At 40.6% G+C, this 21648-nt stretch overlaps 2 protein-coding genes across 10 annotated transcripts in view; one reads left to right on the forward strand and one right to left on the reverse strand.

The window, feature by feature from the left end:
- The first annotated feature begins 4358 nt into the window (after nt 1-4358).
- LOC131686949 (uncharacterized) lies at nt 4359-4811 on the forward strand. Its single transcript, XM_058970980.1, has one exon. It carries the CDS (start codon nt 4359-4361, stop codon nt 4809-4811), a length of 453 nt encoding a protein of 150 aa, XP_058826963.1.
- A 9071-nt stretch (nt 4812-13882) lies between these two features.
- The window catches only part of LOC131690922 (insulin-like receptor), a 426227-nt gene continuing 418461 nt past the window's right edge, over nt 13883-21648 (reverse strand). For 8 of the 9 annotated variants that reach the window (XM_058977002.1, XM_058977006.1, XM_058977005.1 and 5 more), the window contains one exon: nt 13883-17104. In XM_058977002.1, coding sequence (XP_058832985.1) covers nt 16183-17104 — 922 coding nt within the window. In that variant the 3' untranslated portion in view covers nt 13883-16182. The remainder of the gene's footprint in view (nt 17105-21648) is intronic. The other variant, XM_058977007.1, reaches the window with a different exon arrangement.

Raw genomic sequence — 21648 nt, forward strand, 5'->3', positions numbered from 1 at the left:
ATCACAGCACCCTTTACGTTATAATTGGAAATTTATTTTGGCCATAATTCTTGTTTATTGTTACATATTTCAAATCTGGCAAAAATCGAATGTAGCCAAAGAAATTCTTTATCCAGTGCTATCAATATCTCATTTTTTTTATGTTTTGCGACTTACTCCGGTCTGACTTAACACCGACCAGTTATTCGAAAATTGGAAAAAATGGCATCATTCGAAAAGCAACGTCGAGAATTGATTTTGCAAAAGCACCTAGAAAATCCTCAATTCTCTCATCGGAAAACAACTCGGAATCGGTGAGTCGTGTCATTGAACATTACTACTAAATTCTGAGCATCGAACGGAAGAAGAAATGCGGTCAGAATAGATGTTCTGTTAGTGATCATGGTCACAAGCGTGTATTAAAAGAGTTTAAGCGGAATCCCAACGCTTTGGCCAGGGATGCAGCCAAAAACTTTAATCTGGCCAAGTCTTTCGTTTAGAGAGCCAAGGGACTGCATACGTACAAACATTGCAGAAGGCTCTAAATCGTAACGAACGGCAAAATACGGTGGGAAAGTCGCGGGCCCGGAAACTGTTCACCCAGATGCTGACGAAGCCTCATTTTCTCATCGTGGATGATGAGACTCTCGTCAAGGCGGACTTCCGGCAGCTTCCGGGGCTACTGTTCTACACAAGGCACAGTTTTGATATTCCGAAAATCGGAAGTAAGGAAGCTGAAACTCAATGTTTGCCAATAAATGCATGATTCGGCAAGCGATCTGCTCACATGGCAATCGGAGTGCGCCGTTCGTGACTACCAAACGGGGAGATCTACCTCAAGGAATGTCTAAAGAAGCGTTCGCTTCCTCTGTTGACGCAACACCAGAGCCTTACGATCTTCTGGCCACATCTAGCTTCGTGCCACAATTCAAATGTTATACTGGAATAGTACGAAGCCAACCCGGTCACTTTCGTACCCAAGAACATGAACCCGACGCATCGTAACTAAGGCCCATCGAAAAATACTGGGCAATTAGGAAGCAGGCACTACGGAAGCATCTCAAGGAGGTCAAATCTGAGGGAAACATTAAGAAAAAGAGGGTTTCCGTACAGAAGAAGCTGTAGCTATATGTTGTACAGAGGTAATGAGTGGAATTAAGCGTAAGGTGCGAGTGTGCGGTTATGATATTGAAGTTGAATGAAATAAAATTGCCAAAAGCTTCATATTGGCTTATATCTGAAAATTTGAAAAGGATCGGTCCACTAGGTAATTTTCTACAGCGTTTTTTCCGTGATGCAATTTGATGTGGGACACCCTTTAATGAACCATCACCTTCTGATGATTCCAAAAGGATTGTATCATACTGTGTCAGAAATGGGTTTCCCTTCATAACCGGCGGTGATGCAAATGCCCACCACCTCATTTGGGGCAGCTCAGATATCAATTTGAGAGGCATCGAATTGATGGAATGCTTAAGCAGTACAAATATGGATATACTTAATGTAGGAAATCGCCCAACATTTGCACAAGCTGGCAGAGAGGAGGTGTTAGATGTAACTTTGTGCTTTGACGGTATTACACTGGCTCGTACCAAACGAGTTCCAACCGTTATTGTCTGATCATAAATAACTCGTTTTTGACCATTCAAACGTCTCGCTAGATATCGTCACCTACGAACTGGGACCTCTATGAAGAGGGCTTGCCGACTAAGTGTCATGGGTATCCTCCGACGAAAGAAACTCCAAGTGACTTAGAAAAGGTCATGGATAAAACAAACTCACTCATAGTACCAACATACCACCAAGAGGCTGACCCGCTTCGTTCTATGCGTGCTTCTAGAGGAACACCTTGGTGGAATACCGAACTTGTTCGACTCAAAAGGATAGATAGAAGAGCTGGGAATTGCAGATGTAGGGACGGGTCGGAGGCATTTAGTCGCGTGTGATGATCGATGGCGAACAAGTGCATGTTTTACTTGCCGTCGATGCGGTATTTCGGAGAAAGAAGAACCAGTATCACAATTTCATCCTATCTCATGTCAGCCGGCCGCTGGCAAACATTCAGGTGACCTTCGACCCACGTAACCCCCCAACATTATGCAATCAAGCCGAAACGTCTTTTTCATACAAGATAGTATACAAAAAACATTCGTTTGGGAATGCGGAATGCTTTATTGACGATCAATTTAAACTCGTGACTTAACGGACGAACGTTCCTTTTTTCTCTATCCTGCTTCCAATTCTCATCATCCCCGTCCCTTGCTCTGTGTTTGATAATCATGGGTTTCACTTTTCGGCACACTGGTAATGATCTATGTGCACATGTTAAAATTGAATTTCTCTAGCGGTGTCCCTTATGCAACAAACAAGTTGGTAACTGTCATTATTTGATAACGAGCTGAAATATCTCCAATTTTTTTAGCAAAGAATAGACCCACTGAGTACCTGCTACCATGTCGTAAGAGGCGACTGCGGAATCCCTGAGTTAAAGAATCGTTTCGTGCCGAATACTGAAATTGAAAGGTTTATGCATCTAAACTGGCTAACATTGAGCGGTCCAATCAACCCAATTCAAATGTTTCTTCTGTTCCGAAAAATGGACGTCACCGAAAGGAAATGATTGCTGCGGCATCATTCACTGTGTAGAAATTGTTTCCAGAAAGGGCATCAAGCGAAGGAATGATCCATCCATCATCCAAGTTTTTATGTCGACGATGTAAAGAACGGTACCATACCTTGGTTTGCTATAAAGCGGAGAAACACACATACAGGACTGAAAATCTATCGAAAGAAGGAAGGGGTCATAGCTCTACTGACCAGGGTCTCTACAGCCAATGCCGCAGGTACATCGGTTAGCAGTAATACAGGGCGGTCGGGATCGAAAGTGCTTCTTGCCACAGCGGTAGTTCGCATGGTCGACGATTATACTCACGAGTTTCTGGTGAGAGCGCTCCTAGATTCCGGATTGGAATGCAATATTATTTTCAGCCAACTTTCACAGAAACTTCGAGTCAAAAGAATGTATACAAATAACCGGGGGCTTCTGCGACGCATCAGAGAAGGCTTACGGGGCCTGCCTATATTTACGCTGTACGGGTCAAGATGGCAAGATAGCTGTTCGATTGTTAGCAGCAAAGTCCAGAGTCGCGCCACTAGAGGATTTGAAGCGAAAGAAAAAGGCGCAGACCATTCCTCGTCTCGAGCTATCTTCAGCACTACTTCTGAGTCATCTGTACGACAAGGTTCGTGATAGCGTTAAAATGCAACATAGAGCATACTTCTGGACCGATTCGACGATTGTGTTGTACTGGTTATCGCCACTACCATCCAGATGGCAAATGTTTATTGCAAATCGTGTGTCGGAGATCCAGCATATTACTAAGGAAGTTCGTGGAATCACGTGTCAGGTGCGAAAAACCCTGCCGACATCATTTCGCATGGGATGACTCCGGCACAGCTCCAGTATCAAAGAGTGTGGTTTGAGGGACCGTTATGGATGCTCCAAGATCGCAGTATTTGGAAGGTAGATACAATAGTTGAACAGATAGACCATTCATCGTTGGAGAAAAGGTCCATTGCACTGCCGACGACGACAGATTCTCCGAGTGATATCTTCACCCTGCGATCATCGCTTTCCGACCTCGTTCGTATTGTGGCACTCATCCGTCGTTTCATCCACAACACTCGACAACAACATGGTACCGGAAATCGCAGAGTCTGAGTCCTTAGTCATGACGAACACGAACAGTCTATGTTGGCTCTAGTTCGTCTCTCGCAGAAAGAATCGTTTGCTGCCGAAATTACAAAAAGGAAAACCAGTATCGTCATCATCAGAAATAATCCAGATCCTCCCCATTCTGGTCGAAGGACTATTGCGAGTGGGCGGCCGTCTACGTCACGCACCAATACCGATATCTCGAAAGCATCCATTCGTCCTCAGTCAACATCACCCCCTTAGTCAACTCATTGTAGTACACTATCATCTGAAGCATTTCCACGCGGGCTCGCAACTCTTGATTGCTAGCGTTCGAAAAAGGTATTGGCCTACTCGCATCAGACGTTTGGTCAACACAGTTATTCACGAATGCGTGTCGTGTTTTCGCAGCAGACCTCTTGTTTTAGAACAGCTAATGGCTGATTTACCATCTGAGCGAGTTACTCCTACACATCCGTTTCTGAAAATAGGTGTCGATTATTGCGGGCCGTTTCTGGTCATTTACCCCATCCGAAGGACTGCTCCAAGAAAATACTTCGTCGCGATTTTTGTGTGTCTGGTGACAAAGGCTGTTCACCTAGAGCTCGTTGGAGACCTATCGAGTGCAGCGTTCCTCGCTGCCTTTAAGAGATTCGTCGCTCGAAGAGGAATACCTGCATTGATGATGTGTGACAATGCTCTCAACTTTGTAGGCGCCAAACGTGAACTTGATGAGTTGGTTCAACTTTTCAATTCCGAGCAGTTTCAACAATCCGTAGCACGAGGAGCCCAGCACGACAGAATAGATTTTCGGTTCATCCCTCCAAGATCACCAAACTTTGGAGGGCTGTGGGAAGCAGCAGTAAAATCCTTTAAGGGACATTTCAAGCGCACAATCGGTAATCGAGTTCTGCAGCACGACGAGATGCAAACAGTAGTTGCACAGATCGAAGCGATTCTCAACTCTCGACCACTAACTTCAATTAGTCACGACACATCAGATTTCGAGGCTCTGACTCCCGGTCACTTCCTGATCCAGCGACCGTTAACGGCGGTTCCCGAGCCCAGCATGGAGGATGTTCCAGAAAATAGGCTAACTATTTGGCAGAGGTCGCAAGATGTCGTTCAACGCATATGAAAGAAATGGTCCACACAATATCTATCCGATCTTCACAACCGAACAAAATGGACTCGTCAACGGGACAACATTTTTGTAGGCACCATGGTTTTAATAAAAGAAGACAACCTACGTCCATTAAAATGGCGACTGGGTCGTGTCTCCAATATCGTATTCGGCGCAGACGGCAACATTCGTGTCGTTGCAATTCGTACGAAGGACGGTCTATATGAGAGAAGGATCTCTAAAATGTGCGTGCTTCCGATTCGAGATAATAGAGCATCGCCAAGCCCCGATGATGATTAATTCTACTCGCCCCCCTACACTGAACACCATCTGCCTATCTATTTACTGAGTCTACTATCTTCAAATCCGCAACAAGCGTGAAACATATCACCGGGAATCCAGGACACATGTATCCACATGGCAACCTCGTCAACGATCATTCGCAAGCCCCCATTGGGGCACATTTGGCAGCTAGCGGCACTTTGTAGCCGTGAATGCCAGGGGGCGAACCACAAGTTCTGTTCAACCCACCGAAGTCTATCAATGGTTCCCTAGTGGAGGAAACCACTAGGGTTGCGAACACCAATCTACATCTATGGTCCTGGATGGTGGCAACCCAAGAAGTCTCGCGAGCTGCTTTCATCATCTAACTGCAACAATTTCGAATACAACAGCCCCCATGGGGGCAACTGTCGGCAGCGTGCGTTGCATCCTAGCGCGTATGCTACGCGGGCCGACCCTTAAGTTACGCTATACTCCCATGTTTGTTTTCTGGATTCCAACTGCTTTATATTCTCCAACAGATTCAATCGTTCATGGACTTAGTTATGACTCCGTAGAATACTCATCCTTCACCACATTTCAACACTACGCGGCGCGCTAAAAGGCAGTTGGCTGCTCCCCGACATAGATAAGCATTCAAGGCCCCCAAGGGCAATCTTGGCGTCTGAATGGAAGCTACTTCCATTATCCAGCCAGGGGGCCACCTTTAAGTTACGTGCTACCTGTTCACGCTCGAGTTCCAGATTAAGTCGTTCTATTCTTCCGCAGGTTCTGGCAGTCAACAACAGTGCACGGATCCATCGAAGACTAGATTGTCTTCTCATTTTACAACACGTCTTGTTCAAATTATAGAACCACTACCATTTTGTTTGAATAGAGTAAATTCGAGACCACTGTCTAGCCTGCGTTTCACCCTTAACTTCAGTAGCGGTGCTCGCGGAAGACAAGGTCTCCGTCCTAACGACTATCGCCATAGTCAGACGCCATATCATATCGGTTTAACGGTTAAAGCTCGCGGAAGACAAGGTCTCTGTCCTAACGAAGATCAGAGAGTAGGTTCTAGCAACAGTCAATTCGAGGTTAACAGACTATTTCAAGAACGTGGAGTCGTGGACCGTTTTTATATGCTGGCTAAAGTGACCGCAGATTTGTCCATATCAGCCATCACTGCTAACAACATAAAGTTCGGTTAGCAGATCCGGAGTCTTTCAAAACTCACACTATCGATTTGCTTCTTGGTGGGGAGTTCCCTTTCGATTTGTTTCCGATTGAAACGACAAATTGCACTTGGTGAACATGCCTTCAATCGTTGAGTCGGTATTTGGATGGTTGATGACTAGTCGGTGTGAATGGACTCAAAATGAGTGCGGCGATCGAAGATCTCATGAACAAATTGTGAGAGTGGCGTCTTTGCTCCAACTATTCAGTTGAGGAAACTAGATGCGAAGAATATTTATTTAGCTAAGTCGATAAAGCGAAAGGAGGATGGTCAATATTTGGTTGTTTTGCCAAAATTTCAGGATGGCTCGGCTAAATTGGGTACGTCGTGATCTACTTGCTTTCGACGTCTGATGCTGCTCTCGAATAGCAACTGGCACAAGATTAGGCGTCAAAGATGGAATACCATACACTTATCTCCGGTTGCCAGGATCGTGGAAATTCGAGAAAGATTACTGAAGACCCACCTGATACTAGTACTATCTATTATCTTCCGCATCACCCAGTAATAAAGGACTCGATTACACCAACCCCTTGTCGGAGTGGTTTTAGACGCGTCCAGCAAGTCGTCCACAGGAGTGACTCTGAATGGGCCAGTCATCCAGGACAATACCCAATTATTTCAATCGCGGATGTTGAGAAGATATTTCGACAAATTTTGATGGATCCTAACATGCCGTTATAAAGGATTCTTTGGCGCTTTTCGCCAGACCAACCGGTAGAAACGTACGATCCATGGACCGTTTCTTACGATACGGAACCGGGTCGATTTTTTGGCCACCAGAACCCTCAAGAAGTTGTCTATCGACGAAGCGGCCTCCTTTCCTCTGTTGGATTACTAAGAACGTCTCAACCTCACTTATGAGTCGATTTTGTGGACGGATTCCAAAACGGTTCTGCAATGGTCCGCGTACTGTCACCGAATATCTGAGCGACGTTTGCGACTCAGAACTATCATTGTAGGCATATGCCAGGGATTCAGGGCACAGCGGAACAACTCTCCTTTGTGTTCGATCCGGGTCAAATTATATTAGATTCAGCATGTTGGGAATGCCCATTATGGCTGCTCGAAGGTTTCAATTCATGGCCAATGCAATCAGAAACTGCACCAGATTCCGATGCACATGGAGAGAGTAAAACCCGTCGTAGCTGTGGTAGTTCCTGTGAAAACGTTTAACGATTAGTATTTTGAACAGTTTTCGGAATATACCAAACTCATCCGTGTCACGGCATATTGTCGAGGATATTTAAAAAACCTTCAATTACGGTCTGTACCACGTACTACCCAGGAACCTAGCGAAGCAGAAATGAGTCTTGTTCAGCTGGTACAGTAGAAGGGCTTTTCGCATGGAACTGATAGCACTTTTGATAAACGGACCAGTTCACCGTGGATCCAAATTTTGCGGAAGAGTATAGAGCGGGCTTTGCCGTCCCTACGATCGTATCTGCGCGTTAAAGATCATAGTGCCAGTTCTTCAAGTGTAGCCTAAACATCACCAGCAAACAACAAAATTGATAATGTAAAAGACGGTTTCTATGATGACTCACCATCGGAATCCCAACTGCACAGGTCGAAAAAGGAAGAACTCTTTCGTCTAGTTACTGGAAAAGAGCCTTCACTTAACCAACAACGAGCTAAGGTTCTAGCAGCAACCAGAGGCATGACACATATTTTGCACAAAAATATACGTGCTCCCAAATCGACCACAATTTGAATTACGGTCGACATTTCTCCGATGTCATTGATGTCAGGACCTTCCGAGGATCGCACGTCGACTTCGACAATTATTTCCGGTATCAGGCGTGACAGAACCATGCGACCAAATATACAGCACTGTCGACTATTACGAGGAATGTGCCCAGGTGCTCAACGAACGAGTCGAAGAACAGCCAACTAGAGATAACCAGAGCGCAGCATGGCAGCAGGGCCATGAAGCGATCAGTACAATATCCTCACAAGTGTAAATCTATAGCATGACTAGTCCGATTAAACAAAAAAAAGGTTGGCTGGGGGTAATCTAGAAAAAAAATCATTAGGGTAAAAAACGTGGGTACGACGAAAAGATACTCACGGAGGCAAAAGAAAGCCTTTCCATCAGAAAAGTTCTACAAATTGATCACCAATGCAGGAAGGTAAAAAACCTCGTCATCGATCATGATCAACGTCTGGGTCGGGAATGGGTTGACATGTTATGAATCCACCGACGCTAGACGAAGCACAAAAAGCTAAGAGTCCCGGCAGTACTTCTAAAATCCGGTAATGATGAGGCTTACGATGCAATGATTGTAATGATTTCGGGTGGAAGTAGAAATTTCTACTGATTGGTTGGATGGCCGCATATGTCTTTTTTTACAGAAGAAGCCTCAGGTTCTTGTTTAATAAATAACAAGGTATTACCCAAGTAACCATAAGTATTAGGCCATAGCACAACACTGGCTATACATTTGCACTAATATTGCATTGAAACTCTATTGTAGCCTTAACAATGCAATAAAGCCACTGAGAACTGCCATACAAGTAAAGTTTTCAACTTGTGTAAGAAATAAAACTGTCGCTTTGAAATGACAACAGCGAGTAGCAACTTGCCACTGGTCGGCGCTTCGGTCGGCCAGCAATCGTCATACGGGACTTTTGTGCAAACTTGGATACAATGATGATTCACGCATGCGAACCTGTATGCGATGGTGATTTTCAACGTACTTTCATTTAAATGTTTACACAGGTTTTTCGGGAAAGTTTGTTCTAGCTTACATGTCTGTTCTCTGTGATAAAACTCTATATTAGAATCATACATGCACATCGATACAGCCGAAATATAGCATTATCACTTGCTCTGTATAATATGTAGATTTAAAACAGATATTAGACGACGTTATAATGCTTATCGGTTATTTTGGTATGATCCTCAACACTCCCTACAAGGTACTTTGCCGTACACCATTTAATAGACAGCACCCGTCGCCGTTTAATCCTTTGCCGGTGAGAGGTTTTCGAGAAGAACTATCAACAAACAAACCAGATGTTTACTTTGCGACAAATTCTGAACAGAGATGCCTCATTGAAGTCTGGAGAAAAAATTAGATTAGGACGTAGGTAACAATGAGAAATTCTCTTTGGGGTTTTTCTCTTCTGTTAATTACTTGGTCGTTTCAACATTTACTAACTCAACTCTTTGCATAATTTTCAAGTAAAAACTGTCAGCTTTCAATATGTGCTTGAAAATTAGTACTGTGTCATACTGCCCATAATCACCAGTCAGTGCCATTTTCTATGCTGGATTTCCTATCTATATGGGACTGACTTGAGATTATAGTAAGTATGTATAGTGACGTCGTAGTAATCGAAACAGAGAGTAAACAAAGAGAGGCTCTAAATGTTACTTACATCCAGTGATGGAATGCACCTCAGAGCAAATAAAGAGAAGAAAACGCTCTTTGCCCCTTCTATGTGAACCTCCGCTCTTCTCTTTTACAATAGACCTCTTCACTCCGATGTGTGTTGCACCCATGTGTACATTCTATTCCTTGGCTCCATACATAAAATAGTAGAAATAAAGATGCTCTTTAGTGTGCATCTTGGTCCCACGCGCACGGAAGTTGTGAAAGCATCCAAAAAATATTTTTTAAACGTTCTTTCGGCGAGATCGATCCCTATAGGTCCCAGCTCTGTCAAAACTGACAAAGCAACAAAAAAAGTTCTTTCGATCAAACTTTATCTGAATTATAGTCTGATTCGTCTCTCTCCTCCTTCGCCTCTTTATGCAAAATTGTGCATCTCTTGGTGCACAAATCTTTCTCCTTTTCGTTTTCAAGTTTCTCTTTGTACGGGTGATCTGCACATCGCAGTGTTTGCGTGCTATTCCAAATTTTCTCCAGAAATCTGTGTTTCCATTCCAAAACCAACATCTGTGATGCCTAAAATTGAAAATAATTAATAAATCTGAGACATTACAGAAAATTCTTTGAATATCGCAACCCTGATGCGGAATACATTTCGAGAATATAATTATGTAATCATCGGCTTGTGGGTTTCAAAGCAGAGTACGATTCAGTGAAACATATGCTGAACATAGTTTTACCACATATAACAGACGTTTAGACTCGATTCGAAATGTGTGTAAATACCCGCTACTGAAATTCCGAATGAATCTGACATCTGCAATACGTTTGTAGGTGACGCAGTGATCGATACAATGCAGTTTGAGTGTAGCTGTCAAACATGTGTAGCAAACAATTGCTTAGATGGCAATAGTGAAACTCTCATTTCCAACGTTGCTCAGTTTGAAAGTTTACACAGGTTTTTAAGGACATTTTCTCCTAGCCTAAATGTCTGCTATCAGTGGTTTTACGTTTTACGTCAAACTGAGTGAGCTGATTCGTATGACGTTGGTAAAGTGAATTTCAAGTGTCAAAATACCGAGAATGACATCCGACTCGTTTGTGACGTTAGATGGATTGAAGCGCTTTCTATTCGTTTGTTCAACATAGCTTTCGACGGTGCTAGACGAAGATCTATTGCGCGAAGGAACGGAACCATAATCACGAGATCTCACGAGTACTTATTGGTTTCACGGACGATATTGACATTACCCGCGTTGATCGCAGAACAGTGCAAGAGCCATTTGTACTTTTTAGATGGAAGCCTGGGAGAAGCCGGACTGGCTATAAACTCTCAGACAAAGTCCATAGCAGCTGATAGAGAGTGAGCTAATCGTAACAGCGTTGGTGGCAAAATGAACATGGATGGGATACGGATACTTGCTCTATGCAAATCCTTGATACTTCCTATTGCTCTGAACGCCAATAAAGCATTGAAAACCCCAGACTATTAGAAGATTAAAGCCGATGTCTTCAACATCGCTTAACTTTTAAACCAGGTTCACCATTACGTTTAAACCTAGCTTACACGGTTAAAATAAAGTACCCAATTATGAGTATTGTAACACCCATCTCCGGTAAAACTGGGAAAACTCATTTATTGGGTAAACCTCACATATCCAATTATGGGTACAAACCGTATACGTCAAAAATTGGGTATTTTTTACCCAGTTTTATAGATTTATATGTTCTGAGAATGGGTAAAGTTTAACTGATTTTTGGAAACTTTCTGGGTAGAAAAAAAGCGAAAATTCGAACTTAACCACTTTTTATAATTTTAAATATATTATGTCAATAAAAAATCAGACTTTCCTGAATCGGAAAAATTTTGGTAGTTACATGAACTAGCGTGCCTTTCGCGAACTTGTAACATTCTAGTAAACGAGATGATTAATAGAAATTGTAGCTCGTCGTGTTTGTGAAGTTACTGGGAAAAAGAGAAAAATATCCCACTTTTAGCTTTGGTCCAACATTCAATCACAGATAAATTCAATCTAATATTCTCTTAATTATCTTACCTGTACTTCTGTGAATACCTCGCTAAATTCTAGTTCTTCAAAGTTAAACTTGACCAGAAAATAGAGCGTCAAAAACTGCTAAGTATTTTTCAACCATTAATGTGTAATATTTTACTCATTTTACTTAGCGAATAGCAGTATTGAGATGGGTATTTTTGTACCCAGTTGCTTATTCACAAAAATACCCATTTCGTGACAGCTCAAATCGAACTGGAAACTGGGTGGTCCAGATCAGGGTTGTTAATCGATAATTAATCGTCATCGTCGATAACGTTAACCACCCGTCAACGTCATCAGAAACTCCGTTAACGATAATGTATCGTCGGATTCATCGTCGATAATTCATCGGTGGTTATCGCGATACATTTTGCGTTACTTTCCCGTTTATTGGAGTTGAAGTTGATACGGTTAACTTTCAATTGTTTAGAAATAAATAACTATTAAAGGACATGTTGTTGGCAGTTGAAAATTAATAGTATTGGACATTTTCTATGCACAGGGGGGTGCGACTATGTGTCAATATGGAATTTTTTGTCAACTTTTCTAGAGTGTTTTATATTGAAGGGGAAGTTATTAGCAGTTGACAATCAATAGTTTTGGACATTTTCAATACACAGGGGGTTCGACGATGTGTCAAAATGGATTTTTTCAATTTTTAGGGAAAGTTTATTATATTGAAGAAGTTATTAATAAGTTAAAATCAATAGTTTTGGACATGTACCGTCGGTGCGTCTAAATAAAATTTTGTTCAACTTTTCGCGAACTTTTTATATTGAAGGGTAGGTTGTTGGCAGTTGAAAATGGATAGTTTTGGACATTTTCAATTCACAGGAGAATCCACCAGTGCACAGTGTTTCCAAAATGGCAAAAAGGTGAAAGAAGTTCTTTGAACCACGAAAAACATTTTTTAGCTATAGTGTCTTCAGCTAAGTTTATTTATATTTTTTTGCATTTAAAAAGTATTAGTTAGGTGATTAATCCCTCTAAAGCTGAGAAGCAAGTTTTTGTTTGGTCATTTAAATGAAAATAAAAAAAAACTTTTTTTGGCAAAGTTGTTGAGAATATCTTTAGTATTAATTTCGCTGAAGAGACTATGTGTCTATCTGTCGATTTAATTATACGTTTGTGAAGATTTCTTTGATATACCCCACAAAATTGCTTATTTCAAAATACTTTTCCTGGTAATTTTGTAGAATTTCAAAATGTTCCAAGATTTCGTTCAACATAAGAAAGTACAGAATTTTTGTAATGTTAGTTTATTTGTATCTCTTACAACTTAGAAGTTATCGAATGATTTAGTGTCCAAAAAGCAATGTTTTGGTATGGAAGCCACAAATTTCCGCAGGTATAGCTTTACCAAGACGAATCTGTAAAACAAACACTATATATACTGCAAAATATACAAAAATAATACTACTGTACTGTACTCCTAAGCGAAATTTTTACTAAATAATAAGAACGGGTTATGAGGCTTTGTCGATTATTAAAGAAGATTATTTTAACCACTGCGGTTTATTAAAAAGAAAGGAAAAAAATATATTCGTCTTGGTGTTTGCGTTTCGACATCGTCTCTTCAAAACCAGAAAAAATATGTGCACATTTTGTCAATGTCAATTCACCAAGGGGCTGATAAAAACGGGTCTTCACTGTATTCAAAAACGACTAAAACTCTATTATGAGGTCGTTCATAAATTACACTACATATTTGAGGGTAAAAGCAGGAAGCATAAAGCATCTTGTTACATAGTGGAGAGAAGAAACGGAGGAGGGGGCTAAAAGCATCCCAACTAGAAAAAAATATGCATTGGATATATGTATATTCTCTTTTATAAAATTCAAAATCTTCTAGTTTAAATTAAAATTATAATAAAATCTATTAATCACCACACCACTTAAATGTGTAGTATAATTTGTGAATGGTCTAATAATAGTGGTTTAGTAGTTTTTTCAATATATGTCTTTGCGTGATAAAAAATACTAATTACACAATAGCTCAAAATTTGTTTTCTTCATGGTCAAAACAATTTTGATTACCTTTTTGTCGCGCTGTGCACCTGGGACTCTTGTGTGCACCAACTTACTCGAAAAATTAAAAAAAAATCCATTTTGACACATCGTCGGACTCTTCTGCGTATTTAAAATGTCCAAAATTATTGATTTTCAACTGCCAATAACTTTCCCTTCAGTATAATACACTTTCCCGAAAAGTTGAAAAAAAAATTCTCTTTGACGCATCGTCGGACTCCGCTGTGCATAGAAAATGTCCAAAACTATTGATTTTCAGCTGCCAACAACATGCTTTTCAATAGGTATTTATTTCTAAACAACTGAAAGTTAACCGCATCAACTTCAACTCCAATAAACGGGAAAGTAACGCAAAATGTATCGCGATAACCGATGAACCGACGATGACGATGAATACGACGATACAATTATCGACGATGACGATGAAGGCGACGATACATTATCGTTAACGGAGTTTTCGATGACGATACATTATCGTTAACGAGTAACGCTGATAAATTATCGCGAAAAATGTATCGTATTAACAACCCTGGTCCAGATACTCATAAATGGGTACTATATTTTAACCGTGTAAGCATTAAGCGAAGGTGAAGAAATCGGCCCTTAGTGTATTTGAGAAACTTCTACCCTGATCTCGAGAACTGGATAGTCGGGACGCAGAAACTTACAATAAAATCAATCAAATTTGAATAACTTGTGATGTTCCGTTCATAGAAATTCACTGTCTATAATCGCAAGTGAATCCCTTGTAGATGGGGAATCCCATAGAAAGCGGGACGTGCGATTTAGAACAGTTTATACCCTTACCGAGTTTAACGAATCGCTTTAGCTCCGCACAGCAAGTTGGGGCCAACTACAGGACTTTGATAGTGTAGATCCTAAATATATTTAAAAGAATTTGGAGAAGGTAGAATATTTGATCCAAACAACCTTACGCCTTAATGATGTTATTTCAGGACACGTATCTCTGCGGGCCCATCGACTAAGCTGGGACATCATACAGACCTACATTAAAATTAAAAGACGGTAGCAAAATCATATCAGGGAAGGCCTCTTAATCCTACCAACGCCACCCGAAAGCACCCCAAACGATGGCGATGTGATTACGAAAGTATGGAAACGGAAATCTAGTTTTTCAACATTACAAAAAGTTTTTTTGTTGATTAAAAAATAGGCAACGAAATCCAATCTCCGAAACTAAACATATTTACACTGTTTTTTTCTTTTCCTCATATTCCTCTCAATCTCTCTATTTTTTGTTTCTCTCTCTCTCTCGCTCTTTCTCTTTCTCGGTAGCTCTATTTCATTTTATCTATCCTACAACTGTTTCAAACTTTCGCTAGTTTTTTTCTTTCTCAAAAAGATTCCTTAAATAATATGAACATAATCAACATTTTTTCTTGCTCTCTTTCTTTTTTCTTCTTTTCTTCTTTATAGCGAACTTGCGCCTTACACCATCTATTACTATAATCCTATTCACAACTGTGTATGTATGTATTTGTGAGTGTGTCTGTTTCTGTGATTATTCTCATGTTTGCGAATGTTTGCGTGTATGTGTATGCGTGTGTGCGGGTGATTTTTTATTTGCTTTCGCTATGCTACTCTGGTGGGATGGAAATTAGAAACAAAAAAAAAACAAAATAAAAAAAAACTTATGTAAAAGAAAAATATATATATTGCTTCTAGCTGTCGGTCAGTCTGTTGCTTCTAGTTATTGTTTGTTTTTTACTGCTACTTCTGCTCTGGAAGTGTTTCTGTGTGTGTATATATGAGTGTTTGTGTAAGGGGTGCACATGTCCGTAATAAATAATCTAGTGAAACAATTTTATATTACTATAAAAAACAATGGTAATTTCATTTTTATCGCGCGCTCTCTCTCTCTCTCGTTCCTCTCTTAATATGCCGGCCTAAAAACGGAAATCTTTTTCAAATGACGAAAAGAGAAGGTCAATTTTGTTACGACTACGCAGTTGGCTATGATCGAAAGGGCGGAGCACCCGATTAGTGATTACTGGTTTTGTAGGTAATGCGTGTATTGGTGCGGGAAGGGAGAGAGTGGTCAGTTAGCCTCTTTTTGGTTTCGTGTGTGTGTGTGTATGTGTGGTGTTTCTGAGTGAGTGTTGGAGGTTGGAAGCTAAACAACAAACAAGAAACAAGGGGCACCTTTCTGTATATTAGTGTAATGAGTGATTGAATGTGAGTATGTATGGGTTGATGGACTTAAAAGATTTACTGGTTAAAAAGGGTTTTTTTTGTTTTGAATACTTGTTTACTTCCTCTGCTATCTATGGCCCATCATTGCGAGTGCCTAAGGCTAGCCTGTATCATTTTCAGTTTGCGTCCGCCAGCTATCGGCGGACGAGCGGAACTGTTAAAATGTGGGTGTGTGTGTGCACCGTCGGTTGGCCCACACACGGAACTGTGTGATTTCCTGCTTAACTGCTGTTCTGGGTGGCCATGTTCTTTCACGCTTCGCCGGTCGAACCCTGCGTAGGGGACCAAAGAACAGCTCGTTCGACGAATCCGTTCCTCAATCGAGGAGGAACTACAGTTTTACTACCTTCCGAATGTTCTTGCTGTTGCGCCGGAAGCACGACACGCCCATTAATTCTACTACCTACGGTTGCTGATGTTGGTGCGGCAATTGCTGCCGAAATTCTACTGCTATCGGTACTGATCGCGTCAAACTCCTTCCCATAGGGATCCGAGTCAATGTCGATCAGATGCTGCTGTTGTCTATTGAGGGACTGTTGCTGTTTATGTGGTGGCGGAGGGATCATCGGAATTGAACCGAACCCCCCACTGCCACCATTGCCGGCACCGAAACCACTGCTCAGGGTATCACCACCTGTCAGCACTGCCCCGGGAGCACTGTTTACATAGTCATGTTGCAAGACGTTACCTGGAAATTCACTGCTGCCACTTCTTCGCCTGTCCTGACTGGCACGACTATTCCCTGCCGCTGCTCGGTGGTTTCGTGATGCTCCTGAATAGCCGGGACTAACGCTTCTACTTTTGACCCTGCTATGTCTGCTATTGCCACTGTGTTCAAATTCTCTATTCCTGCTGTTACTGCGACGACCTCGGGCACGGTCACGCCCAGTTGCCGCCACCGCGGCATTCGCTGTCATCAATACTGCACTTGCTCCTCTCGTTTCATCCACCACCCTTAGTTCCGTTGCTTCGGATGGCGCTCCTATCGCTGTTACGTGACCTTCCGCAGCCTCGTCATCATCATCATCATCACCTCCGTCGTCATCGTTATTACCACTGTTGTCACTGTCCTCCTCAATTGGTTCCTCTTCTTCGGCTATGGTATCATCAATATCTCTACTAAGATATGATATGGCTAATGAATCACAGATCAATCGGTTACCAAGTTTCTCCCTGGAAAGAAAGGTCAAAAAAGAAAGTCGAAATTGGGAAACCTAGGAGACTTTTCGGACCTCTAGCGTGCTGTTGGCGATGGCGAGAAAGGTGTGCAGTCCGAAATGTGTATTCATTTTGGGTGATCCTGAAGAGTTAGCGCTTGTCAGTTTGTGGGTGTGTCTGTCGTGTAGGACGTCGGATGGTCTATTTGTTTGCCTTTGGCACCGTGGATGTTTGACCAATTTGGTATCTATGAATTCAGTAAACCACAATGGGCGAGTGACCAAATGGTTAAAGCCCCAATAAACAAAAAAAGTAAACAACGAATACAGTAACCCATAACCTCAGCATTTAAGGAACTAAAACAAACTATGAAAGGATATGCAAATCGAAAAATTTAAGTAAACATATAAGTTTAGACATCATAGAGTCAAATGGTCAAAGAATTGTAGGACTAAAAGCATCAATAGCTCAATTGAACGCCTGGAGCTATATTTATTTTTTTATTTGTTGTGTTAACGCCAACAGACCCTGTTTTATTCGGTAGCTCTTGAATTGGCACATGTATAGTTTTCGCGGATGAAATTAATGATTGCGTGCGTATATTTCAAAGCGTATATTATAACTGACTGCTCTTTCTCTTTTTTACTCTATATTGCTGCCGAGGGGCGATTCGATGTCAATTAGTATGCGCAATCATTCTCCCCCCGTTGACTCCACTGGATCAACCGACGGAAGAAGACAGATCTTCGTGATGACTCGTCGATATTCGCCAGATGATATCTTGACGGTCACAACTCGTACTACACCCTTGTCTCCTGGGTGAGTGGCAATAATCCGTCCGATATGCCATCGATGGGGTGGTACGTTTTCATCTTTCAGTACGACGAGTGCCCCTACTTCGATCTTGGTTACTCTACTGTTCCACTGTGGTCGGGATTGTAAATGATGCGCATATTCTGCCGGTCAACGCTTCCAGAAATGCTCCTTTTGTTTCTCCAACCGCGCGCTTTATATGATGCTTTGCCGATTTTACACCAGCCTCCCATATACCTCCAAAATGAGGGCTGCGTGAAAGAATGAAATGCCACTGAATTCTTTTAGCAATGCAAAAATCGTTCAGTTCAGATTGGTGGGTTTGCTCTTCAAAAAGTTAATGATTTGCACCCACAAAGGTTGTCCCATTGCACAGTGGCACGACTTAGAACAAAAGGTGGACTAAAGTCCACACTTTTCCGTATCGGTTCATATAGGACGTTTTTATGTAATTTTGGTACGCTGAATTCGTTTTCGATATTAAAACAATTCAAAAATGAACATTTACTATTCATTAGGGTGTCTCAAAAATATATTTTTTTTCTAAATCGTTCTTAAAATTTGTGTATATTAATTTTCGTGTGCTAAATCGTTTTTGATATTAACATTTGCAAAAAAAAATCATTATACATTAGGGTGGCTCAAAAAAAAATTATTTTGTTGTGAAGGTTCAAGTTTTTTTTAAAGACATTTTTGTGCGCTGAATTCCTATGTTGGTTATAGAAAATATAAATTAACTTTACTACTCATTAGAGTGGCTCAAAAGTAAATATTTTGTCTTTTATAAATATTTCTTTCAATTGTAATTTTGAAATTTGTTTTCCGTATTGAAACGAATTGATTGACATCTCATTGTGGGACTTTAGAAATGACTATATTATTTTTAAGGATCAAATAAGATGTGATTGTCTAATTTTGGAACGTTTAATTCATTAGTATTGGTATGAAAACTACATTTTTTTTTCATTTTCAAAACAAACATGTAGAGCGTCTTAGTGGAATATTTATTTATATTCACTAATCAACAAGATGGTTAACGATTTTGTTTTCGCAGGTGTGTTTTAAGTTGCTTAGATTGATTATTTCATACCTTAAATTAAAATAAATCCAAAATCCTTTTTTCGCGTATGTGGTTCATTTAAAAATGGTCTTATTTTATTTGGAGAATATCGCATACCCTTAAGCAGTGAAGCCAATTTTCATCAAAATTAACACTCATCACCAAATCAAAACTGATAGTAATCTATGGTTTCGATGCACGAATATGTATACAGACGAAAACCTTCCATGGTAACCTATTTTCAAGTTGCAAACAAATCAGCATTGATGAAATGCGTAACCAAGTTCGCTTGTTTGCATTCCCTCCATTCATTCATTCCGCGTGATCATTTTTCAATCCGAGTATGCTTCACTATGTTCGATTCTTATCCATTCAAAAGTGAGGCACGAGATTCATAATATTTTTCGAATTCAATCGAAGTGATTGAGACAGTTTTGACGCTTTAATGCATAAGAAGGGCATTTGAAACCTATAGTTACGGGCCTTTATGTTACTAGAGCCTCGGATAGTACTATCGATGCCAAAACATCCTCCTTTTCATGCCCAAAAAAAATTGCAACGAATGCTATTTGATTCATTCATCAAGCATCGGAAGTTGTCGGTTGCGATGAGAAAATATCCATATTGGCCCGATCTTCACTCAATGCTGAGTTGCCTCTGACAACACGTAGTACAGCATTTATTGACGAATGAAAAGTTCTATTTGGCGCGTTATGTATTTGGATTTGATCGCCTACTACAAATAGAATGGCCTGATAAGCAAGGACAATTGGTTCAGTATACAACATTCAACATTGATATGCATCATTTTAGATCAACAATATTTTCATCAATCACCATCACTGCCCTTAAGCTATATCAGTGCTATGCAAACTCGGAAAAAATAGCCCCACCAAATGACTAGAACTCCACTGTGTTCACTAAGATTGATAGTTATTGCGTAAGTTAGCAAAAAGAGTTCATGAAACATTTTATGATACATTTGAGATGGTTGAAAATATTTACTGAATTTTAAACATTCTTAATTCCTTTACCACTTAAAAACCATACTTCCCACTTCCTTACTCTTGATCACTAGTAAAACCCTTGTAGATCATGCTCTAAATGTTATTTGAAAGTTGTGCATAAATTAGTGTCATTATTCTAGTCATAAACTGAGTATTCAAATTAAATATCAGTAATAACCATGCGTCTCCATTCACAGTTTTTTCAAATTTTGACTGCTTATCGCAAGTTTTCGCAAAACTAGCATAGGCTCATTTTAAAGAGAAAATGAAAAGCTTTCGAATGAGCATAGTGTGATCGCGGGCATTCACGGGCGCCGTTGTTGTTATCGCTTTAGAAGTTCGAATTCAATAAAAATTCATGACAAACAGTTATCTAAACACTAACTAAACCAACTAGTGACTTATTTTTGGCGATTTTACGATGTAATTTCATCACACGGATAATTTTGGTGAAGTAATGCAATTCATAAAATCAACCGTTTCTTTGAAAAATGAGAATAACCGTATATAGTTCCTATGGTCAAATAATGCAAAAACACTTGAGTTATGCCCTTCAAATAGCTGTCAAAAATTCATTTTGCATTCAAATCACCTAAAATCTCGCGAAAATAATGGCTGATGGCTCAGCTGATACGAGAAAAATACTAGTGAGAATATCGCATAACCTTCATATATGGACTTAAGTCCGGGCTCGTCCCACTGTGCATTGTCTGAATACATGTAGCTAACAATACCACGTCTGCTAATAAAGCGTTGCAGTGCAGCTACAAAATTTGCGATAGTTAAGTTAGAAACCAGTTCGATGTGCATGACCTTTGTTGCCATACAAACAAATATTGCAATGTAGGCCTTGTAAGTCACCGTTTTCCTGCCAGCCTCCTTAAGCAAAAAGGAGTCAGCATAATCAACTCCTGTATTTGAAAACACTGGCGATGGAGTTACACGATGGTCAGGCAAGTTTCCCATGAATTGGGTTACCGATCGTGGATTATGTCTAACGCAAACAAAGCAACCTCTGATAATTCGTTTATTTGTTTCACTTTCACAGGCCAGAAGCGTTCGCGGACGATTGACAGCAAACCTCGCTGCCCCACGTGCAGATGATCTTCGTGTAATTGTCGAACAAGGATGAGTGTAACGTGATGCCTAGACTGCCCAGAAAAATGATGAATTTTTGAAAACTCAATCGGCCCACCTCTGAGTCGATTCCTAGTCCCACCAGAAGTACTTGTACCAAATTTGAAGCAAATCGGACAAGTCTAACTACCGGACCAACGTGCCTGAAGTTTATATTGGATTTTTCAACAATTTACATGGAGAAAACTCACTAGCTCGTATTTTCGCCGCTAGGTGGCACTGTATATATCGTATTATCACTGTAAGTGAAAATAAGAAAGATATTTTAATTATCTACAACTTTGTCGAAGACTGCTAGTAAATCCGGCTATGTTAAAAGAAGTTATTAAACTTTTAACGAAGTGATGTCTGAGTCAGTTTTGCATGGGGCCTAGCAGTGCATGGTTGTGTATCAGTACTCGAGTCCCACGAACTATATATTTTTGTGAAATAATGGTTAGATTTAGCCGAATAGTATGTTTACAAGAATTATAGTAAATAATACGAGTTATGTTTTGGTTAGAAAATTTTAGTTCCACCTGTGACCGCATAGAGGGCGCCAC

Source organism: Topomyia yanbarensis, chromosome 3, assembly GCF_030247195.1.
Source record: "Topomyia yanbarensis strain Yona2022 chromosome 3, ASM3024719v1, whole genome shotgun sequence".
Taxonomy (NCBI): Eukaryota; Metazoa; Arthropoda; class Insecta; order Diptera; family Culicidae; genus Topomyia; species Topomyia yanbarensis.